We start from the raw sequence: 26,332 nt of genomic DNA on the forward strand, positions 1-26,332 counted from the left end.
ATGGTTGAAAAGTGAACGGTGTTTCCCATATCTGTCTGAAGGCCTCTGCCAAGATGAACCTAACCTAAATGACTGAGATACCGGTCTGACTAATATTAACACACTGGCATATACAAGGGAACCAGTGGTCAATAACTTAAATCTAGATCAACAAACTGGCAAATACAAGGGAACCAGCAGTTGACTACACATAACAATAACCATTTTTTTTTTTTTAACTTAACGGCATGAATAGATCTTTTTGATCCAAGCGCATGCTTCTTGTCAGCAGATTACACGATAGTTCCCACGGGTCCTGCATTCCACCTTGCTTAGGCGACGGAAACAGGGAGAACACACGCATATTGCTATCCAAGTGTTAATACTTATTCCGATTGGTCTAACTGGTCCGGTCTAATTTTTTTTTTTTTTTTTTTTTTTTTTTTTTTTTTTTTTTTGGAAAAGGTAACTCAGTCACTCTATTTCACCCTAGCAAAGGTAACAACTTGAATCGTGTGCCCCACCAAATCACTTGAAATAAAAGAAAAAATAGAACGTGAAAAGGACTCGACGAGATATGGCGAAACTATCATGTTATTTCTAACACCTGAGCTCTGTGCTTTTATGAATAGACTCTATAGATGTTTCCATCTAGTCAGATTGGTTCCTCAACTCCTAAAACAAAAATGTTTCCATCCACTTAGATTGGTTAGTGCTATCCTTAATAGGCATAAATTTCTAGGCTCTGGAGTTTATTTATTGCAACTAAAAAGTTTCTCCCATACCCCCAAACTTAAATCTAACATTGTCCTCAATGTTCTAAAGATGAAACTAAAAGCATGAACAAGGAGAAACTGTTACCACTTGAAGCAAAAGAGATAAGGAAGGATATTACCGTGTCGCAAGAATATGGGTTACCTCCCAAGAAGTGCTAAGTTTAAAGTCTTCAGCCAGACTTAGGAAAGGATTAGTCAACTCGAACCATAAAGTAACAGTCGAAATAACTGTGGGTCTTCAAAACCAAATAGAGCTGACCAAAGGAAACTGCAGTGAACCAAGAAAATGGACAAGAATAGCATGCCCTTACCTAGTTTCCTGAAAACTATCGCTAATTGCGGTTCAGATTCAGGTTCTATGAAAGGGTCTAAATAGAATATTTTCATTGGCTGCGTTTCTTCATAGATGGGATCCGAATCACTAGTCTTAGAGTCTGTGAAAACTCAAATACGAACTTAGAATCACGAAGTAATAACCTAAATAATTGCGGATCATCTAAGTCAATCAGATATGACTTACATAGTTGACCACAGTGAGAGTAGTGGTCATTCTTAGGAAAATGTGTCGATTCCATTAACCTAAAGTACTTAGGCTTAGTCTCAGAACTTAATATTCGACTCATTTGAAACGTTCCCACAGTTGGAAGAAAACTATTTGGTGGGAAAACAAAGTCAATCTGGGTATCATAGCCTGGGAAAACCACATCAACCAGAGGATGGGTTTCTAACGACTGAACTCCTTTTTGGACATCATTAGGTTCGGGAAAACGTGTATGAAGATAATCTTGTAAAATGGTCGAGGCAGAGATATCAAGTCCTAAGTGTGGGGACTTTCTGAGAGTTAAAGGTAAGGCACTAGGGAAGTGATAATCACCCCCAAACTTAGAGTTTTCAGTGTCTCACGAATCGCCACAAAAGTTCGTTCCCTCTTGGTGTGAACATGGGTTTCGGCTTCACCAGATGAAGAAGAATGTTTCGTCAGCAAAGATGCGTCGTGGGGCTTAGACCTCAATGATGCGAGTCGGTCCTCCTCCTGGATTGACGCCCATGTGGGGAGTGGAATGCAATGGACTTTGTCTGATTCTTCCTGTGGAGCTTCCCTCGGTTCGAACAGTTCCACTCCTCCCTAGTATCATATGGTAGTCCGTCTCCTTCTCTATGACTTTGAATTTCACTTTTGACTGAACGGGTCCTATTGATAAATTCGGATTGACATACCCGTATGTGCTAGTCTGGTTTCCTTCAAAGTCTGTCATTGTGGTAGGATGTCGTACGATCTTGCATGGGAGGATCTTGGCTGTCCTGAGAGTCTTGAGGGTAATCACATTCGAAGAGGCTCCTGTGTCGATGAGGGCTCTCTTGGACTCTGAATCCTTGATGCGTGCAGTAACATGTAGGTCCCGGTTGTGACATTCTTCCGCCATCATGTCGTCCTCTGTAAATGTAACATTATTCACAGATGTTTCTGGTACGTTTGAGACTTCTGGACGTGGAGGAGTTAGGTGCACGTCCAGGGCTATCTGGTTGATTGCAGCAAACGTCTCCACCCGCTGATTCTTCGAGAGGTGTAAAAGTTCACACAAACTTTCTACTAGAGAAGCCGCTTCCTGATCCACTGGCCTACGGTTCGTAGTGAAACTATTGACTTGAGGAGCATCGTTGTGAGGATCAGTCCCCAGTGTAAGAGTCTCCATGACAGGATCGCTCATATCTGATGTTATCTTGATGAGGAGATGTCGTTTATCGCTTCTTTTATCAGGTACATGTAGGCCCGTGCCACTGAATTACCTGCTCAGGGTGCGTTGAATGCGTTCCTTGTTGGCTACAGGGACTGTCTTGGCTCTCGTGGCAACCGATCAGTTAATATCTTGAGAAAAGTGAGTACCTCTTTCTGAGTTGCAGCCATGTCCGTCTGTGCCTTAGCAAGGATTTATTGTCTCTCCATCAAATCCACCATAGAAATAGGGGGTTGTCCTCCTCTGGCTCCTCCGGCCCCTCGTCCTGAGGTATGAGTGGTAGGTGCCCTGGTGACGGACGAAGGCATTATACTCGATGAGACGCCGGGATTTGCAGCTGCTATGGATCTGGTGATAGGAGGCGTCACACCCAAAGGAATATCTCCTCCTGCTCCGCTGGTGCTGGTGGTAGAGGACGTAATTCCACGAGATACATTGATTACATTGACAGGTAACACCACCAATCGGGATATCAACGCCGAGAGCGTTGTCGGCGCTGGCTCCGTCGGGATTGGTTGCTGATTCAGACCTAAGATCCACCATTTTGCAATATGAACAAATTAAAATGAAATTGAAAATTGATTTTGCAACCGAGAGATTAATCTCCCAATGTGGTCGCCAATTGTTTATGGGTGAAAACTATTTTTGTCGGTTTTTGTAATTTGGGGTGTGTGGATGAGAAATGAATCTAAACCCTAAACAAATGCACTGCACGGGAGTGCTTTTGATTCGAGAAATCAATCTGTACAATTCTGGCCTAAACCAAGAAATGGTCGTTCCAGACTTGATTCGGTCACAAAGTGAAGGAGATGGGGTTGATCTTAGGGATGGAAGCGAAGAAGGTGTTGAGATTGTGAAGGTGTTGGATATGTATGAATTGTATCAGAAAGCTGAACTGGCTTGCAGAATGTAAGCTATCAGTTTTGGTGTTGGAATACGTTGTATCCACACTTGATTTCTGTTTCGTCTTGTCATGTTCGGAAATAGGGAGGAGAACCTATTTATACAAGTCATTGCGCCTAACCCACGTTTCTCATGGGAAGTGGAGGAAGTGGAGTGATGGAGTAGTGGAGTCATGGTAATTGTCACACGATCAGGTAAAGTCCACTTCTCCCATCATCACTAACCGTCCATGACTTCCTGACACGTTCTTATGATGGCGCGTTGTGCGCTGCACGCTGTAAATCGCCAGACCAATACCCCAGTAAGTATCCCCCAGTTTTGTGACATGATTAATTTCTCGAGTGTGTGGATCGTGGGACCCATAAAAGGTAGCATGTGATGCTAGATTAAATAACTAAGTTATTTAGGAAGTCGATATTTATGAAATATCGTGTGTATTCTATGCATGTAATGCATCGAATATATTCAACACGTGTGAAGCATCGCTATTTTAAGGCTTAACGGAGTAAGTCACGATTAAGCGTCTTAAAATAACATCACGTCCGACCATCTTTGAGTGATCGTTTGGAGGCTGTACAGGTAATCCCTGACTTGGCCGATCGCTCTGTGTGGAAGAGTGGTGGACGGTGATCGTGGTGATGCCTCACTGGTCGCCTAACTCCTGTCTTAGGCTGTCCGTCCAAGCTGACGAAGTTGGACGGACGAGATGACTTGCGACCCACATCTGCTACCGTTGGATTAGGGTTTAGGAGGTGCTCAAACACCAACCTTTAGCTTAGTCGAATCCAAGCATGGGACGCGCTTTTGGCAAGACCGATTGGTCATGCGTGTAGACGGCATGCCGGTGTACACATCTGTACCTTGCTGTCCCATGGATATGCGATCTAAGCCACTCAATTTGTCCGGTAAAGTTGAGTGGTCGAGATCAGTTTGCAATAGAAAACCGCGCGACCATGCCTAGTTTGGGTGCACGAATCGAGACACCTAGCCATGGTTTGTCTTGGTCGGTCGGACATGGAGATAGATGGGTCCACATTGATCATGTTGATACTCTCCAGACCTTCTTAGTTTATTCCTGGACCCTTCATCCAAGCTGGCAAAGACGGACGCTCGCGGTCAATTTGCGACATATGCATGTCGCAAACCCTAATTAGGGTTTCCGGCCGGTTGCGTGCATGCTAGTTTGGCCGACCGAAATTGCACCCTACACTCCTCATCTGGAGAGGTCGATCGTGTGGGACCCACATTGGGCCAGTGGTGAACACGCCAATACCTGTCTGGTGGTTATAGGTCTGATCTAAGCCATCCAATCATGCTGGTGAAGTTGGATGGTCGTGATCAATTTAAGACCTTTAGTGGAATTTCCTGCAACCCTTTGAACCTCACACCGGCCGAACTTCGGGCAACTGTACGTGATTATGTGGCTAGGTCAGGGGAGGATCGATTATGCAGGCGTGAAGGGGGCCCGCCGGTGTGCAGGATAATGCTTGTCCAACCGTCCATGGGACGATCTACGCCGTCCAACTATGCCGGTGAAGTTGGACGGACGTGATGAATTTGAGACTACCGTAGGCGGCCTTTATTCGTACGAATCCTCCAAGACGCTCCATACCAGCCTAGACATCCAACTTCAGGCTGGTGTTCGGTGGTAGTTTGGGAGGAATGGTAGGTATTCGACCAACCAGGGCATAAGCGGGCCCACTGGTGGTCCTTAAGATGGTAGCCTGCTCATGCTGAGGATCGTCTGGGCTGGTTAAGTCATGCGGCCAACCTGCGTGGTCGTGATTGTTTCTGAGACTGTCAGTCCAGTTTCAAATATGCTCAATCGGGCTAGTATAACACACTGAGAGATGTATGCTCAATCGGGCTAGCATAACACACCGAGAGATGTGCCTGTACGGGTATTTCGTGCATGACTCACTATTAAGACTTGGAGATTCGTGTTACTCTGCTGAGAGTGATCGTTGTCGTATGCGTCAAATATGCTCACGATGAATTCCCCATACACCAATAATCTGAAAAGTTGGGGATCCTTCCATGTAACCTGTTTTGCAAATAGTAACTTCACACAAACATTAGTATAATAAAGCAAAAGTGAAGATATAGCCCAATAGAAGTTTCCCCCACACTTATTCTTGTCCACACTTGGAAGTGTATAAAGAACATAAAATTCAGGAACTTCTATGGTTTCTTCTTTGCAAACTTGCATAGTATGAGAATCAAGTATCTCTAATGGTGGAAATCGAGAAACAAAGTCATTAAACAATATTCTCGAAGCACATACATTCAAACCAATAAGAGGTAAAGGAGAAGAAACAATATGCGAAGGGTTAGACAAACCTATCACAATCTCTTATATCACGGAATCCTCTTCATCCTTGAAAAATTCAAGTGAACTATTCACCTCTTATATATCATGGTCCTCCATCAACCCTTGCAACCATTCTTCATCCGTTTATACCTTAACTAAAGTCTCGACATTAATATCATCATTACAATCCTTTGCAAGCTCAATTGGGTCTTCCACAATATTGGTCATAACGGTCTCATTCTCAACACACTCGTCATCATTAGACTTAAACCATGTTGCAAGGAAGTTCTGTAAAACACTAGTTTCATCATACTCATCTACCTTTTGAATAGGTGTTTGATCATTATAAAGATCAAGAGTTGAGTTAACTACAGTAATGTCATCAAATATCTCCAAAGGTTGGTCTTTTTCAACGCAATCATCTTCATTTTCAGACTCACCATAGTAAGAATCTTCATCGGTTTCCCATCCTTTATCACGACGTCTTTTAAGTTCCATATGAATGGTCCTACTAATTTCTGCGACAAGCTCTTCCGAGGTTCCCTCATCTTCCAACTTATATAGTTTTTGTGCAAGTTTCCTGACGTTCACACGCTTACCACCGTTGACTACAATAGGTTCTCTTTCGCATGACTCTTCCATTTGAATGGGTGAATGATCATAACTACGATCCGGAGTTAGGTAAGAAAAAGTGTTGCAGAAATCGGTTTGTGCGATGTTCAGTCCATTTATAGCATTCATACATCTCGGATAAAGCAAACTGGAAGTAGAATTGTCCCACCTAGGTGATTGACTTACATACCCACTGCAAGGTTGTTGTTGGTATGTATGAAAATCACCATAAGCTCTTGGATATTGATCATAGCCAATAAATTGGTTCCGATCGTACTCTGTAGATGGTGGGCAATCGTCATAGTGTTGAGGAGGTTGAAAACCGTATCCATTGTTCCAGTATGCTCCTTCCATGTGACAATAAGTACCTGAAGCAAGAGTTATCAAAACTACGTCAAAAACAAAAAATAATAAAAACTAAAAATAAGAAACCAAAAACAAGTGACAACCGATGCCTCCCCAGCAGCGGCGCCAAAATTTGATCGTTGTCGTATGCGTCAAAAATAAATTACACTTTCTCATTACTCAAAATATATAATATAGCAAGGGTAAGAAAAGATCATTCCCACAAAGAGGTCTAGGTTGTCGTTTGTTTCGATTTCTTATATAAACAAAGGTAACAAGGGGGGTTTTCTGATTTTTATAAACTAAGTTATACTAAAAACAAATAAAGTAAAGCAAACACGCAAATCAAGATATAAAGATATTGGTTAAGGATATTGTTTTCATTCACAAACATGTTCTTGTCTCAATAACTAGAATTGATATTTAATCTCTCATTATCAAAGGCCCTAGGATACCTTGATCGCAAGTATATCCCGCAAATCTCCTCTTATCATCAATAAACACATTAAAAGATGCGAAAATGAATTCTATCCAAGAGAACAACCTAACGTGTAAAAACACTAATCAAGTTTAATTCCCTAGATGCATTAAGTTCTATGAAATCAGGCCAATTAAAGCAATCGAACGTATAAAAGCACTAATCCGATCTAACAAAGGTTATAATTCACTTGTGACTACTAGGATGTATCACTACAAGCAATACTCACAATTATGCTACTTGCAATCAGAAATTTATCACTTTTGCGTATAATAAACTCTAATCTAGCAATAAAGATGAAAGCAAACTCAATCGATTCGCGACTCGACTAAACAAGCATTCAAATCATGTAACAATATTAATGGTGAATCATAAACGATAATACTGAGACAAAACTAATATATCAAACAAGGATTCATGTTATGTGAAATCAACTTTATCCATAACCAATGATAAAAACTAGGTACTCATATTCATGGAGTTCATAACAAGGAGGAAGATAAAACCTATCATGTTTCTAAACCCTAGAAAAATGAAGTAGAAGTAAAGATGATCATATAAGATAGATCCCCTAGTATGGAGAATCGTCTCCCTTTTGTAGACTTCCTCTTCTAGTTTCATTCCTGTAACCAGCTTAGCCCACTGCCCAAATGAGTCTCTGACAGCCCATTACCGAGCTCAGTCAAAGTTAAGCCGGACAGGTGAGTTGGATCGGCACAACTCGGCCAACTGAAATCCAGGCAGAGTCTGGCTGTAATCTGACTGTTTCCAGGCCTAACTCCGGCCTATTTCTACAGCTCCCCTGCATTGTTCAATGTCATTCAATCAACCTAAACATACATCTACTTCAGGCAGTCCAATCAGCTCCAACAGCAACATCTCTTTTCTGCAAAATCATTGTGCATCACCTCCATTTCAGTTCAGATTCATCACTTGCTCGAGTCACTGCCGTACAAACTCATTCTATGTTCAACATTACCAGCACCACACATCCTTATGAGCTCAAACTACATCACCAGTTCCATATCCACTTGCAATTGCAAACTCAGCTCAACACACTGTGTAGCTTCAGACTCCACACTGCAGCTGTTTCTTCTTAACTTCCTTCTCCTCTTCATGGCAACAGTACCACTTTCTCACAGCTACAACCTCTTTCTTGTTCTTTTGCCATCTGAGCAACACCTCCATTCCTGCATTTCACATACACAGCACTAATACATTATCTGCAGGTCCTCAAGTCCTTGATGACTTTAAACCAAAGCCAACTGCATTACCACCAGACAACTTTCTCCAATGCCATCAGCTGCAACCATTGTCCTGTAATCCTAAACATACATCTAGACATCCACCATTCACTCCATTTCAGTCTCTTGTTTTGCACCACCACTGCAGCACCTCAGGTTCAAGACTGAACTCATAACCAATTCACCACAAGCTTAAGCTCCAGAACTGTCTCATAGCATCGCAGCCCACAATATTTGCTCATCACCAATCGATGGAAATAACGCCATATCCATTTGCACCTTTTCTTGCAAATTCAATTCCATAACCTGTAATATGACTCCCATTGAAGACCACCAGTTCTACAGATACAACATTACTGTCACCGGCATCACCCATTTCCATTGCCACCAGAACTCAGCCTTCACTTCCCTGCATTTCAAGTTCAGAACAGCACATACTCCATGTCCATTACAGACTCATGACAAGCAACACAATCAACTATCTTCTTCTTGACTGCAACAACAATTGCACTTCACACATAACTTCAGTCCCCTAACCTGCAGTGCCTCAACCAATTCCCTGCAAAATTCCACCATAAACAACTCCAACATTTCTCAACGATTCAGCTGCTCAGATGCCACTCATTCTGCAATCTCCCGGCCAACACAACATCCATTTCAGCTATGAATTCCACCAGTACTCAAAAGCAGTCACCACCAGCAGCTCCAACACAACATACAACCAATTCCTCTCGATAACTCCATGTATGGAGTTCTCATCTGAATACAACCCTTGAGTTTCAACCCCATCAGCTCAAACTCTGTGTAACTTTCTTGGCTTCTCTTCTCGATCACAACATCACCAATCGAACCCAACTCTCAATTCAACCTCATTCTTCTTCCTGACTTCTTCTCGATTCTGTATTTACAACATCTTTACTCTCTATTTGGTTCAACACTGAGTTGTTGCTTTAGACCACCATCAACTTCATCTCTTGATACCAGCAGAACCATCTGCTTCTTTGCTTAAACTCATTTCCAACCTCTAAATTTCATTGATTTCTTCCACCAGCTTCAATCGACATCAACAGAGAAATTAAACACAAACCCATCTATGTATTATTCTTTGAAACCCTAACTTCACTGCTTCTCTCTGCTTCAGTTTCTTCGTCCATCAAACCCATCTAACAGACCTTCAAAGCAACCACCACCTCTTCCTCAAATGTAACCAGTTCCCTGAATTCATCGATCTCACTTTCACTGAAATCTTACAGCAACCGTTATTCTCTCTTCCCAATTTCAGATGAACAATAAATTGAGCTGTGGTTTCTCTGGATTTAAGGGTAGTGTAGCAATAAGAATTACTCAAGGCACCCTCTGCACAGATAAGGGACACCGACTGAAGTAGCATAATTCAAAATTGTCAGTCCTGCGAGACTGACAGTTCAGTTAGCAAATTCCGCTACTCAGATACGCTTCAAAAGCTCACAGCTTCTTTGTACAAAACCGGAATGACCTCGTTCTTTGTTGGTAGCTTTGCCTTTCCGTCCATGAATTAATATTTTTTTCCTTTTCGTTCCAAATAGATGATTTTTTCTCTTTTCGCTCCAAATGACTCCAGTGCACCTAATAAACTCAAAATCAATCATAAGATACATAATTTACAAGAAAAGTAACAAAAAAAGCATAAACAATAGATATAAAACTAGGTGTTTTACAATACCTATAAAATTCCCCCACACTTAGACTTTGCTAGTCCTCGAGCAAATCAAACAAAATAATTCTAAAACATACATACAACTCTGTGTCGTCGAGGCTACAGTCACACTTAGCACGTATAACAAGCCTTTAAACCCCCTAGGTGTCCCTAGTGTACGAGTTATAGTCTCGTGAGGGCTTACTAGAGATATACCCACAAAACCTACTTTTCCAACTTACTAGTTCTCCGAAATGATAGCATCCAACGCGCTAAGAAGTCATAGAAATTCTTCACACTAGTAATAAGAAGTTAGACATATAAATGAACACAATCTCATCCTTAAAAGTTGAGAGAGAAATAACCATCCCTTCTCGAAAGAAATTCGGGTTCAGAGTGATCAAAAGTCTCGACTCTGCCTCACAAGAAAGGGTTTTATGAAGTTGCTCTCAATAATAAACCGCTTTTTATGGGTCACACATGTGTCCAGGTAAGAATGAAGAGAGAATCCTGCGACACGTTGAATGGTAGGAAGGCAAAACCCTCCGAATTGTTTTGAAAACCCACATCTTTTATTGTTTTGAAAACCCATTTTTCTGACGATCTCTAAGAAAGTAAATCAACCACTTAACGAAGGTGGGAATATACTTACTTACCTCGTTATCCGTTCGACGTGCAGCTAGCACCACTCTCACAGCATCCATAGAAACGTCTTTGGTCTTCAATCCTTGTATTCATCTTCGTCTTCGGTCTTCAACTGTCGATGATAACTCTTGAACTTCTTAGAATCTTGACAATGTGATTCTTTCTTATAATTCCTTGTTGCTTGAAACCTCATTATGAATATTTCTTCTTCCATTGGCTTTATTGAAAGAACAAAACTAAAAACAAACAAAATATGATACAACACATTTTTCTTGTCTCTTTTTTTTATTGAGACAAGAAAAATAAAACAAATATAAAATAAAAACAAAACAAAACAAAATAAAACTAGTAATGAACCTAAAGAAATTTTCTCTTGTCTTTTTTTTTTCAATTTTTTTTTTCTTTTTCTTTTGATTTTTTTTTTGAGACAAGATAAAATAATACAAATAAAGATAAAATAAAAATTCAAGTACAAAGGCCATGGTGCAAGTACTTTACCGCTCAATTCTTCACAACTTGTATGTCTCGATATCATAAACTTCACGAACTCATCTTGATAATTTTCACTCTTGTACAATAGTCTTCAACTTGTAAAAATTCTGCTCCTTGTCTTGTTGCTATACTTAAATCTGAATCTGCTCATTTATGTACCGTTGCTTGTAAACCTTGAACGTCTTCAACTTTCCTTCGAATTTGTGATGCTCCTCTTGTTGATGATGGTGATATTTCTGTGGACCTGTTGGTGTAGAGAGAGATAAAGTGGATGGTGCTAACTGCGAACAAGAATACAAGTGATATGTAAGTTAGCAATTCGATGTCACCATCATGATTGATAAAATAGCACTCAAGAGATCAAAATAGTGCTTCTATTGGTGGGAGGTTGGGTAGCTCACCATTCTACCCGGAGTTTACATACGGTGACTCACACTATAAAAGCACATATTTAGACAGGTACAAAGAATTGAAGGTCGGTGCCTCACATTATGTAACATGGGTAGTCTCCACTATAGGGGACCACTACTCTAATACCGAATTCAGTCTGCACCTTATTTTCCACTGGCATGGTTAAATCCAACTTTAACTCTCATACAATTAAGAAACCCGATCATGTTCTCTATCATCTCTAAGTTCAGTCACTCTTATGAGAATCTCGATGTAATCTTAGCGACATGTATACTATGTGACTCTAAACTAACTACAAGTTGGAGTTTTTCATTCACTATTTTACACAAAAGTTGAAAAATTTACAATGCAAATGCTTAACCACCACCACCACCACCCCCCCCACACTTAAACTTTACATTGTCTCAATGTAAATTGAATCGTCCAAAGAAAGTCAAGGTGGGAAATCTACATGATCATGTGACAAGAAATCAGAAAAAGTAAATACAAGACAAGAAAAATAAAAATAAGACAAGAAATACTCATCCTATGGGTTGCCTCCCATTTAGCGCTTGGTTTAAAGTCGTCAGCCCGACTTTCACGATGAATTCCCCATATACCAATAATCTGAAAAGTTGGGGATCCTTCCATGTAACCTGTTTTGCAAATAGTAACTTCACACAAACATTAGTATAATAAAGCAAAAGTGAAGCTATAGCCCAATAGAAGTTTCCCCCACACTTATTCTTGTCCACACTTGGAAGTGTATAAAGAACATAATATTCAGGAACTTCTATGGTTTCTTTTGCAAACTTGCATAGTATGAGAATCAAGTATCTCTAATGGCGGAAATCGAGAAATAAAGTCATTCAACAATATTCTCGAAGCACATACATTCAAACTAATAAGAGGTAAAGGAGAAGAAACAATATGCGAAGGGTTAGACAAACCTATCACAATCTCTTATATCACGGAATCCTCTTCATCCTTGAAAAATTCAAGTGAAATATTCACCTCTTATATATCATGGTCCTCCATCAACCCTTGCAACCATTCTTCATCCGTTTCTACCTTAACTAAAGTCTCGACATTAACATCATCATTACAATCCTTTGCAAGCTCAATTGGGTCTTCCACAATATTGGTCATAACGGTCTCATTCTCAACACACTCGTCATCATTAGACTCAAACCATGTTGCAAGGAAGTTCTGTAAAACACTAGTTTCATCATACTCATGTACCTTTTGAATAGGTGTTTGATCATTATAAAGATCAAGAGTTGAGTTAACTACACTAATGTCATCAAATATCTCCAAAGGTTGGTCCTTTTCAACGCAATCATCTTCATTTTCAGACTCACCATACTAAGAATCTTCATCGGTTTCCCATCCTTTATCACGACGTCGTTTAAGTTCCATATGAATGGTCCTACTAATTTCTGCGACAAGCTCTTCCGAGGTTCCCTCATCTTCCAACTTATATAGTTTCTGTGCAAGTTTCCTGACGTTCACACGCATACCACCATTGACTACAATAGGTTCTCTTTCCCATGACTCTTCCCTTTGAATGGGTGAATGATCATAACTACGATCCGGAGTTAGGTAAGAAAAAGTGTTGCAGAAATCGGTTTGTGCGATGTTCAGTCCATTTATAGCATTCATACATCTCGGATAAATCAAATTGGAAGTAGAATTGTCCCACCTAGGTGCTTGACTTACATACCCACTGCAAGGTTGTTGTTGGTATGTATAAAAATCACCATAATCTCTTGGATATTGATCATAGCCAATAAATTGGTTCCGATCGTATTCCGTAGATGGTGGGCAATCGTCATAGTGTTGAGGAGGTTGAAAACCGTATCCATTGTTCCATTATGCTCCTTCCATGTGACAATAAGTACCTGAAGCAAGAGTTCTCAAAATTACGTCAAAAACAGAAAATAATAAAAACTAAAAATAAGAAACCAAAAACAAGTGACAACCGATGCCTCCCCGGCAGCGGCGCCAAAATTTGATCGCTGTCGTATGCGTCAAAAATAAATTACACTTTCTCATTACTCAAAATATATAATATAGCAAGGGTAAGAAAAGATCATTCCCACAAAGAGGTCTAGGTTGTCGTTTGTTTCGATTTCTTATATAAACAAAGGTAACAAGGGGGGTTTTCTGATTTTTATAAACTAAGTTATACTAAAAACAAATAAAGTAAAGCAAACACGCAAATCAAGATATAAAGATATTGGTTGAGGATATTGTTTTCATTCACAAACATGTTCTTGTCTCAATAACTAGAATTGATATTTAATCTCTCATTATCAAAGGCCCTAGGATACCTTGATCGCAAGTATATCCCGCAAATCTCCTCTTATCATCAACAAACACATTAAAAGATGCGAAATGAATTCTATCTAAGAGAACAACCTAACGTGTAAAACACTAATCAAGTTTAATTCCCTAGATGCATTAAGTTCTATGAAATCAGGCCAATCAAAGCAATCGAACGTGTAAAAGCACTAATCCGATTTAACAAAGGTTATAATTCACTTGTGACTACTAGGATGTATCACTACAAGCAATACTCACAATTATGCTACTTGCAATCAGAAATTTATCACTTTTGCGTATAATAAACTCTAATCTAGCAATAAAGATGAAAGCAAACTCAATCGATTCGCGACTCGACTAAACAAGCATTCAAATCATGTAACAATATTAATGGTGAATCATAAACGATAATACTGAGACAAAACTATATCAAACAAGGATTCATGTTATGTGAAATCAACTTTATCCATAACCAATGATAAAAACTAGGTACTCATATTCATGGAGTTCATAACAAGGAGGAAGATAAAACCTATCATGTTTCTAAACCCTAGAAAATGAAGTAGAAGTAAAGATGATCATATAAGATAGATCCCCTAGTATGGAGAATCGTCTCCCTTTTGTAGACTTCCTCTTCTAGTTTCATTCCTGTAACCAGCTTAGCCCACTGCCCAAATGAGTCTCTGACAGCCCATTACCGAGCTCAGTCAAAGTTAAGCCGGACAGGTGAGTTGGATCGGCACAACTCGGCCAACTGAAATCCAGGCAGAGTCTGGCTGTAATCTGACTGTTTTCCAGGCCTAACTCCGGCCTATTTCTACAGCTCCCCTGCATTGTTCAATGTCATTCAATCAACCTAAACATACATCTACTTCAGGCAGTCCAATCAGCTCCAACAGCAACATCTCTTTTCTGCAAAATCATTGCATCACCTCCATTTCAGTTCAGATTCATCACTTGCTCGAGTCACTGCCGTACAAACTCATTCTATGTTCAACATTACCAGCACCACACATCCTTATGAGCTCAAACTACATCACCAGTTCCATATCCACTTGCAATTGCAAACTCAGCTCAACACACTGTGTAGCTTCAGACTCCACACTGCAGCTGTTTCTTCTTAACTTCCTTCTCCTCTTCATGGCAACAGTACCACTTTCTCACAGCTACAACCTCTTTCTTGTTCTTTTGCCATCTGAGCAACACCTCCATTCCTGCATTTCACATACACAGCACTAATACATTATCTGCAGGTCCTCAAGTCCTTGATGACTTTAAACCAAGCCACTGCATTACCACCAGACAACTTTCTCCAATGCCATCAGCTGCAACCATTGTCCTGTAATCCTAAACATACATCTAGACATCCACCATTCACTCCATTTCAGTCTCTTGTTTTGCACCACCACTGCAGCACCTCAGTTCAAGACTGAACTCATAACCAATTCACCACAAGCTTAAGCTCCAGAACTGTCTCATAGCATCGCAGCCCACAATATTTGCTCATCACCAATCGATGGAAATAACGCCATATCCATTTGCACCTTTTCTTGCAAATTCAATTCCATAACCTGTAATATGACTCCCATTGAAGACCACCAGTTCTACAGATACAACATTACTGTCACCGGCATCACCCATTTCCATTGCCACCAGAACTCAGCCTTCACTTCCCTGCATTTCAAGTTCAGAACAGCACATACTCCATGTCCATTACAGACTCATGACAAGCAACACAATCAACTATCTTCTTCTTGACTGCAACAACAATTGCACTTCACACATAACTTCAGTCCCCTAACCTGCAGTGCCTCAACCAATTCCCTGCAAAATTCCACCATAAACAACTCCAACATTTCTCAACGATTCAGCTGCTCAGATGCCACTCATTCTGCAATCTCCCGGCCAACACAACATCCATTTCAGCTATGAATTCCACCAGTACTCAAAAGCAGTCACCACCAGCAGCTCCAACACAACATACAACCAATTCCTCTCGATAACTCCATGTATGGAGTTCTCATCTGAATACAACCCTTGAGTTTCAACCCCATCAGCTCAAACTCTGTGTAACTTTCTTGGCTTCTCTTCTCGATCACAACATCACCAATCGAACCCAACTCTCAATTCAACCTCATTCTTCTTCCTGACTTCTTCTCGATTCTGTATTTACAACATCTTTACTCTCTATTTGGTTCAACACTGAGTTGTTGCTTTAGACCACCATCAACTTCATCTCTTGATACCAGCAGAACCATCTGCTTCTTTGCTTAAACTCATTTCCAACCTCTAAATTTCATTGATTTCTTCCACCAGCTTCAATCGACATCAACAGAGAAATTAAACACAAACCCATCTATGTATTATTCTTTGAAACCCTAACTTCACTGCTTCTCTCTGCTTCAGTTTCTTCGTCCATCAAACCCATCTAACAGACCTTCAAAGCAACCACCACCTCTTCCTCAAATGTAACCAGTTCCCTGAATTCATCGATCTCACTTTCACTGAAATCTTACAGCAACCGTTATTCTCTCTTCCCAATTTCAGATGAACAATAAATTGAGCTGTGGTTTCTCTGGATTTAAGGGTAGTGTAGCAATAAGAATTACTCAAGGCACCCTCTGCACAGATAAGGGACACCGACTGAAGTAGCATAATTCAAAATTGTCAGTCCTGCGAGACTGACAGTTCAGTTAGCAAATTCCGCTACTCAGATACGCTTCAAAAGCTCACAGCTTCTTTGTACGAAACCGGAATGACCTCGTTCTTTGTTGGTAGCTTTGCCTTTCCGTCCATGAATTAATATTTTTTTCCTTTTCGTTCCAAATAGATGATTTTTCCTCTTTTCGCTCCAAATGACTCCAGTGCACCTAATAAACTCAAAATCAATCATAAGATACATAATTTACAAGAAAAGTAGGAAAGAAAGCATAAACAATAGATATAAAACTAGGTGTTTTACAACACCTATCAGAGAGCAACACTCAGTCGTCATGCCGCACTAATAATGAGAGTTCTGCGGGAACATCACAGGAAATACAAGGCTAGTCATGCATTAATTAATAATGATGTAAATTCACATGGTATATGGGATTGTTGCTACATGCTCCAACCTGGATGACTTTTGTGTATTTAATTCACAGAATACTGGGATTGTCGCCACATGCTCCATTATAGGTGAATTAGTAATGTGAAGAAGTATTCATTACTTATCAGTGGCTTTATCCTTTGCAGGATGTCAGCGCATAAATTTGGTTTTACAATTTTAGCCCTGAACTAAAATCCACCATCAACACTTGCGTAGAAGTTCCTGATGTTGTTGGACATGAAGTAATGATAGTGGTGGTGGAAGAAGGTGGACTGTTGTGGTAATTAGGTTTTTGTGCTGGATGACGTTGGGCTTGCGCCCCCTGTCTCAGCAAACCCTTCTAGACCAGCTAGACGTACTGCCTTTGATTATTGCGTTGATACATTAGGTTCTGCTGAAGCGCAGCTTGCATAGTTGCATCATGAACTGTTATCAGCTTGCATGTGATTGTTTGCAGCAGCTTGGTGTTGTGAAGTTGTATTGGTCGGTCTGAGATGATGGCTCAAGTGGTTATGCAAGAGTTTCAGTTGATCTGAACGATGCAAAGATGCTTTGGTGGTGCTGAATTTGATTGGTGAAGCTGAGTTAGAGTAAAGTTTGGTTGGGAACTATAAGTGCAAGGCTGAGATGGTGTTTAATGTTTGATGCAGATGTTGTTTGTGTATGAATGCAGTTGCAGGTGGCTAGTCATGATGTTTGTAGTTTGAACTTAGTATTAGTAATAGCCTTTTACTTTCCATCAAAAAATAAATTATGTTGTTGTAGTTGTTGTAGAAAAATGATAAAGACACGTATCTTTTTAATCATGAAAAGAAAGGGGATATATTGGTCAGTTGCATAGGATAAGAAACAAAAAGTTGGGTGAAATAACCAAACAGTCCATTTGAAAAACTTACAAGTTTTCTTCACCCAGGAATTATTGGTTTTGGTCTTTTTAACTGATACGGCACAGCGGAAACGATTTAGAAATAATCGACACGCGGAGAATCCACTCCGGTAAACAGGACCCAATAATGATAAACAACTCCAATCCAGGAGCAAAGATACGATAAACACGATCAATGATCAATCTCTCAAAGAGAAACAAATAGGTTTTTAACCAAATGGTATTTTCATTAAACGATTTAATCCAAGCTAAATTGAAATGATAATAGAAAAGGCTATTTATAGCCTGCAAATCTAAAACCTTAAAGTCTAGAAGTTTCCTAAACAAGATAAACTAAATAAAGAAGATAATTATCCTAATAAATATAATATTAAAATTGATAAATATCCAAGATTTATGAAAATCTTGGAATATAGGTGACTTGTCAAGATATGTCCCATATCAGGCCCCCCTATTGCGAAGAAACTCGTCTCGAGTTTATACTGAAAATGACAAGTCGACGAAAGAACTTTGGCCCTCCCACTTGTGGCGCAACTGGATCATGAATCATGCATCGGAATCACTAACCCTTCACAAAATAATTTAACCTTCACGATCTTCATTTGTATATAAAAACTTATCAACCTTTTGTGTTCGTTTCTACTCTTACGATGCAAGAACTCATAGTCTTGACGACAACTGACCAATGGAACACAAAACATGGAAAAAAGATCCACATATTGATAAGGAACAGTAACATCCGTTTTCTCCTTCTCTACAGTTGTTTGCATGCCCATATTCTCCACTGATTTGTACAAATTCTTACACTCTGCACCTTTGCCTCCTTCCGAAGGTCTAAGCCTAGGTATAAGAATTACCTTGTTCTTTCCCCACATGAACTCATACCTATGGTCTTGGCTATTCCAAACTGCACCAACATCAAATAACCACGGTCTTCCCAACACGAGATCGCAAACATCTATGTCAACTACTTCGCAAATGATTGAGTAGGCATACGCATTCCTGATTGAGAATGGAAATCTGCAAACACCGACACAGGTAATCGATCCCCTATTGATACACTCAATTTGGTATGGCCAAGGATACCATTCCATCTCTAGTCCCAAGGCTTCTACCATTCTTCTCGACACCAAGTTATAACTACAATCATCATCAACTACAAAACGACAGACACTCCCAACAACAGATCCAGAAAATTTAGGCAATTTTGTATTATAACAACTTACCATATTGCAAACTCTAACTGGTTTTGGGTTAAATTTAATCTGGAGACAGAACTTAGTGAATGCTCAAATAATAAGGGTTTTAGGGGTGGACTTGAAGTTGAATACGTGTATGGTAGGTGGTCACAGATGAGTAAGGTAGTTAGTGGGCCTGTAACAAAACAAGAGGAACCGACCTCTTTCTCCCTCTCCTACTGTTAACAAAACTTGGGTTTCACCAAAATAAATTACAGCAGCAGTAATCAAAGATACTTACCAAACCGTGACACCGACGACTGTGATGATGAACAAGAACCCAAAGCTTCAACTGATTTCTTTTTCCCTTCTTAAAACCCTTTTTTTAATGATAAATAACCTAGATATCACGAGACTCCTCGATCGATCCTTCTAGGAAAAACCCACAGATGAACATCACAGGAAAAACCTGCTCAGGTAGCACCTGATACAGCACAACGGAAACGATTTGAAAACAATCGACACGCGGAGAATCCACTCCGGTAATAGGACCCAAAAGACGATAAAACAAGGAGAATCCACTCCTTGACGGTGATGATAGAAACTCCAATCCAGGAGCAAGACTCTAATCCAAGAGTTAAAAGAGAATAACAATGAGTTTACCAAACAACTTAAGAGTTTCATTAATCAAAATAGGCGAGCTAATCCAAGCTAAATTGAAATGATAATAGAAAAGGCTATTTATAGCTTGCAAATCTAAAACCCTAAAGTCTAGAAGTTTCCTAAACAAGATAAACTAAATAAAGAAGATAACCATCCTAATAAATATAATACTAAAATTGATAATATCCAAGATTTATGCAAATCTTGGAATATAGGTGACTTGTCAAGATATGTCCCATATCATTAACCAATTTTGCGTATGATTAATCTTTTCTTTTTGGTTCATAGTCCATATCAATGTCTCAAATGGATACTTTTTCTAATATTTTCGTATTTTGTTGGTGTAAAGCTGGGTTCGGTTGCACGAAAGATTGAACATATTGCTCGACTGCATGCTTGCTCTGCAGTTGTTCACGGGGAGAAGTTGTTGGTGCAGCTCTAATAACTCGGAACGGTAAAAGCGTTGTTCGTCGTTCATTGGTGGTAGAGGTGTAAAACGTGTCGGCCCCGACACAACCCGTCACACGAAACCACGTGCTTCACGTGCCATGTGTCGTGCTGTGCCGACGATTTAAACGTGTTGTGTCGTGTTGTGCTTTACTAGTCAAAAGCTAGGCACAGCATACGAATAAACGTGTTGTGTCGTGTTAGCACACGTATTATGAACAATTTAAAGTCACTTAGTGGCACACATTAAGTCGTACATTATCACGAGAATCTAAATAGACAACATATCATTTGAAATTATTTCAAGTAAAATTAACAAGTTTATTCAATAAAAAGAAATAGCCAATCAAATATAAAGTTGGATCATTATCATGTAAGCTAATGTTCTAGTCAAATATAGGTAACGACATTATAACAACGATATTGAAATATATTTTCTAAATATTTAAGTATTATATGTGTTGTTATAAAAATAACCTAACATAAAATGTCAAAAACTAGCTAGAATACTTACTCTTTTATGAAATATACACAAAATGTGATGTACTATGTCTTGTTATATGGTGTATTCGTGCATGCTATAACGTGTTGGGTTGGGCCACATGCTTATCCATGTCACGTGTTGTGCTGTGCTACTGTGCCGATTAGGCTAACCCAGCACAACCCATGAAACTAACATGCTGGACCGTGCTGGGCTAAATCACGTGCTGGGCTGGACTGGGCTCAGATTTTAGCGTGTTGGGCTGTGCTGGGCTCGTGCTGGCACAGCCCAATTTACACCTCTAATTGACCGTAAAAACATTATTCCTTTCCAGAGAGGGGATTTAGATGTGTGTCATTACTTGGTTTGTACGTGAAGAATTGAGATTCAAAATAGACCCCTGGGTTGCTACACTATCATGGGAAGAACCGAAGAAGTGTTGCAAAAGAAAAAACTTTGCGAGTAATTGATGTCTATTGAGAATGACTTTCGTTTGACTATAAGAAACTAAGTCTTAAACCCACCTAACCGAGTTCGGCTGCCATTAAATTGAAAAGCCTTATCGTGACATTGAATTGAGGTTGTGTAAAGATGATCTGAAGACTAGAGTACTACCAACTGCTGTTAATTGTAATGACAAATCATAGTTTGCCAATGGAACAAAAATGTAACATTCAAGCTAACAAAAAGACATGAGTAGAAATTTTACTCATATCCATTGTGTAGCATGGGCAAATCACGAGATGCACGAGGGAAAAAGACTCTCACTTGGAAAAATATGACAAACGACTAGTATAATGAATCTTTTCAGTGATCATCGTATAATGTAACGAAAGGAAAGTTTGCTGCCATAGTTGGACACTTCTGAAACGAGAGATTTTTCTGTTCATTTTCTATTGAAAATGAAAGCTCAACTACCCCCTCATAGGAATCACCAACTGCTTTAAATTATAACTAATGACATGCCCATTTCCCTGTCTCCAGTGAAACCCTACTGTTACACCATCTTCTGGGGGAAATCTTCATCTTCTTCGTCAATCAAAACCCAAGAATTCTTACCAGTAATCGAATTAATCAAAATAAATAGGTCCAAAAAAAGGAAAACTTGTTTATTTATTATCATGGAAGATTTTTCAGAACTTCGTTTTAATGGTTTCTTAGTTCTAGTGATTACTTTGTGTTTCTCCTCCTCACCATTGTTCGTGTTAAGTGAGTATGCAAACAGAGTGGTTACAGTTACAGATGATCAGAAAAATTCTAATTTCTCAACCAATTTTCTCTTCGGCACTGCCTCCTCCGCTTATCAGGTTCAGTTTCCTCTCTTTCTCTGCAATTCCTAAGACATTTAGTTGAGTTGATCAAATTTGTTTGTTTGTTGCAGTTTGAAGGTGCTTTTAGGAGTGATGGAAAAGGTTTAAACAATTGGGATGTTTTTACTCATAAATCAGGTTATACGATTTAATTAGTAGAACAATTTACTTCAAATTGGTATATTGTAATGTTTAACACTTCATTTTAGTAACTAGTTTAAAAAGAGCTGATTTTGTTGCTGCAGATAAAATCATAGATGAAAGTAATGGAGATATCAGCGTCGATCATTACAACCTTTATCTGGTAATAATGTCAGTATTTGAGTTCAATTCTCCATCATTTTATATGATTTTCTCCATTAAACTATGTTATCAATTTGAAATGGAAATGAGCAAGCCATTGCAAGTTATGTCAGGCCCTTTACACCAATGAGAAGGATCAAAACCCTATTTATGAAGAAGGATTAGGTGTAGACAGTAGAAACACTCATACTAATCGATGGAGAAATATTGAATTTCTAGTGTTTGTTTGGCTTTGAAACAAAAAACAACAGGAAGATATAGAGCTGATGGATTCTCTTGGTGTCAATAGTTACCGATTCTCTATTTCATGGGCGCGAATTCTACCTAGTTAAGTACTAATAATACTACCACTTCTAATCAAGAATTTCATTCAGTAGTGGAGTAAAGTTCTTGGAATCGTCTATTTAGAACTTAAAGTTGGATCAATGCAATAACAGGAGGGAGATTTGGAGCTATAAATTCTGGCGGCATTCAATTCTATAACAACTTAATTGATGCTCTCCTGCGGAAAGGTGTGTTATCTTTCCCGATTAAAAGTAACTTGGTTGAGGAGTGTTCAAAAATCGATTTTGTACATGTATTTCGAAATGTTTCTAAAACATAAACACGGTTTCTTGTGGCTTAAATTAACAGGAATAGAACCATTTGTTACATTGTGTCACTACGACATTCCTCAAGAACTTGAAGACAGATACAGAAGTTGGTTGAGTCCTCAGATACAGTAAGTAATAACCATATTGTAAGAATTTGGTAAAGTGATACGAGTGATGCTGGGACATACTAAAATTGAGTTGATTATAGAAATGACATGTCAAAGTTTATTTGATGTACAAGTTTTGTGGATGAACCGATTTGACAACATACCTGAAATTATAAGAAAAGCCATACTTGCATATTTCAGGGAAGATTTTCGTTATTATGCGGACATCTGTTTTGAAGCATTTGGAGATCGCGTCAAGTATTGGGGCACATTGAACGAGCCAAACGTCGTTGCACTCCAAAGTTACCAGAACGGGCTTTACCCACCAGGTCGCTGCTCCGGAGTATTTGGCAGATGTGCATTTGGTGACTCCAAGACTGAACCTTTCATTGCCGCTCACAACATGATCCTCTCTCATGCTTCTGCTGTTCAACTATACAGAAACAAATACCAGGTACAAATACTGGATTCCATGATATTCCGTTAGGCTAATAAGAAAAATAAACACAAATAATGACCTTTGTAAGAATTATTCATCAAAGAAACATGTTCTGACTGCACTTTAGTGGCGAGACATTTAAAAACATGACCGGGTTCTTTCAGACGGTCCAATCTTATAACTGCGTCATTTGTATTGACTATTTAATATTACTAAGTTTCTTATGTACCATTTTAGGAAGAACAAAAAGGTAGCATTGGGATTGTAATGAACTGTATATGGTTTGAACCCCTTAGTGATTCTTTGGCAGACAAGCTAGCTACAGAAAGAGCCCAATCTTTCTTTTCAAATTGGTATGTAACTTCCACCCTATGCCGATAACATCACTCTATTAATGAACTAGTAAACATCCTTTATAATATATGAATTTGCGTATGTTGCAGGTTCTTGGATCCCATTATGTATGGAAGGTATCCTGCAGAAATGCAAGATATACTAGGATTCAGGTTGCCTTTGTTTTCAGAAAATGACAAGAAGAAACTACAAAGTGGTTCAGACTTCATTGGTATTAATCACTACACCAGCCTCTATATCAAAGACTGCATGTTCTCTTCTTGCCCGGGTGCAAAGGGAGCTTCCAGGACAGAAGGTTTCGCCTACCTAACTGGCGAAAAGGACGGTGTTCCCATTGGAGAACCAGTACGCACCATTACCTTCCTCCTATCATAAGTATTCTGCAGTTTCAACAGAATAATGGAAAAATTCTTTTTATCATGTAGACTTCAATGAATTTATACTATGTTCATCCACAAGGAATGGAAAAAATGGTCACATATCTAAAGGAGAGATACAACAATACGCCCATGTATATTGCAGAAAACGGTAAGAAAAATCAGAAAGTAAAACTAGTATTGAACTCTCATTTGTTTTCCATAATTTTTATAACATACAATGAGTCTTTATAGGTTACGGCAAGCTCAACAATGGTAATGCCCAAGTTGAAGATTCCTTGAACGATACCAAGAGAGTGAACTTCATGAGTAGCTATTTGGATTCATTAGCAAACACAATCAGGTAAAAATCATCTCGGAGCTCTTTGTAAATCACAAAACATGCTTGAATTACTTTTCACACGCTGATAAAAATGGACTATCAACCTTATAAAACCTTGGTATATTCCATCTATCAACACAAACAAAAAAAAACAAACTTGTATAGTAACAACTGTTGAGGGAAAGAAAAGCGGAATTACGCTCTAACCTGTGGTTGGTAACTTGTGGTGTGCACAGGAAAGGAGCCGATGTAAGAGGATACTTTGTATGGTCTTTGCTTGACAACTTCGAGTGGGTATATGGATATACTCGACGATTTGGCCTTTTTTATGTGGATTTTACAACCCTGAAGAGAACTCCAAAGCTATCTGCAACTTGGTATAAAAATTTTATAGCAAAAAACAAGGCGACCACCAGAAGTACTTTAAGTGCAACAAATAATCAGCAAGATCCCCAAAATTATGCAATGTAATAATACTTTTTGTTACATGCAATTGACACTAAATTCTCTAATTACGAAAGTGAATTTGCGTCTTGACTACATTCACATGGGCATCTTGAAGTCCATGGATTTTGGGCCAAACCCACTTGGGGATTTAAACTATATCTTTATTTCTAGTCTACAATTAGTTAAGTCTCGAACTAGGATAGAAATGTAGTTGAGAAACAGTAAATCACGGCAGTCATCATTGCATTCTACCATTTGAAGGCAAAGATCAACCGAAACTTTTGGAGAACTTCATCAACAAAAGGTAAGTGAAGAATGAACCACTTATTTCTCAAGTTATATTCACTTTTCTAACATTGAGACGATGTTGCATAACTAATTAGACTATTATGCATATACAAGAATTTCGAGTCAAGTTTATCTTGATAAATGATAATCAGTTCTCGAAATATAATGTCTAAGCTTAATGAACATTTGTTCATACATGATGAATTTCGGTTAAGGAAAATTTATGTTCGGAATCAAAATCATGATTCAAATTTTATCATTCAAAAATAGCCTGGAACAGTGATATGTGTCATTGATGTTATTCGGGAATGTTTCGAATCGATTTAGAGAGAAATATAGAACTATTATAGATTCGGATACAAGACAGTGTTATCAGTCTTACAAACTAGGAAAATTGTTATAAACCTGAAGTTGTATTACATGTACTCGTACACGTAGCGGAGTAGCTATATATCGACTTGCAAATTTGTGGTATGCATATCCTTATGCATATCATGTAAAAATCTGTTTGACTCGTGAATTGGATCAGTACGTATACTCTTATGGAAACCGTAAAGGAACTATGATCACGGAACCGAGTGAGTATCCATACCGGTACACGTACTAAAATAGTTCTGTGTTCCGGAACTCGGTTTGGTACCCATACCGGTACGAAAACCAAAATAGTTTTGTGGACTCCAGAACCGTCATGGTCTTAAGGTACACATATCAGTAGGCATACCTAAATAGTTATGCTAACTCCAAAACTTGGTTTGGTTCAATACAAACTGGTACACGTACTCTGACGGAGCTGAGTCACGAACGGTTATGGTATTTGTACTTTGTGCATCTACTAACCATGTCGATTGTTTTCAAGTGCGATAATTCTACGAGATAATTAACATTTGATCAATTTTTTAAAAACACTAGACTTATTTGATTGCATGTTTATGACTCGAGATTAATGTCTTAAGTGTTCATGAAAATGAGTTTTAAGCTTTTAAGTTCAAATCGTCTAGTTTTGGTTAACCGCCTTAAAAATAGTATTTATACACGGTTCGGTTAAGGTTTCACCTAACCAAAGCGTATATCTTGTTTATGTAAATCAAATTCAAAGATTCATCTAATGGTGGATATTGATTGCTTGGTTCCAAAGCTA

At 39.0% G+C, this 26,332-nt stretch overlaps 1 protein-coding gene across 1 annotated transcript; it reads left to right on the forward strand.

The window, feature by feature from the left end:
• Positions 1–21,489: 21,489 nt before the first annotated feature.
• Positions 21,490–25,074, forward strand: LOC113318517 (beta-glucosidase 46-like). The gene is made up of 12 exons (XM_026566686.1): positions 21,490–21,961; positions 22,036–22,102; positions 22,210–22,268; positions 22,519–22,594; positions 22,705–22,779; positions 22,901–22,988; positions 23,169–23,421; positions 23,644–23,759; positions 23,850–24,105; positions 24,186–24,288; positions 24,372–24,480; positions 24,696–25,074. Exons 1-12 carry the CDS (start codon positions 21,617–21,619, stop codon positions 24,928–24,930), a joined length of 1,782 nt encoding a protein of 593 aa, XP_026422471.1. The 5' UTR covers positions 21,490–21,616; the 3' UTR covers positions 24,931–25,074.
• Positions 25,075–26,332: the final 1,258 nt, after the last annotated feature.

This window comes from Papaver somniferum, chromosome 10 (genome assembly GCF_003573695.1).
Source record: "Papaver somniferum cultivar HN1 chromosome 10, ASM357369v1, whole genome shotgun sequence".
Taxonomy (NCBI): domain Eukaryota; kingdom Viridiplantae; phylum Streptophyta; class Magnoliopsida; order Ranunculales; family Papaveraceae; genus Papaver; species Papaver somniferum.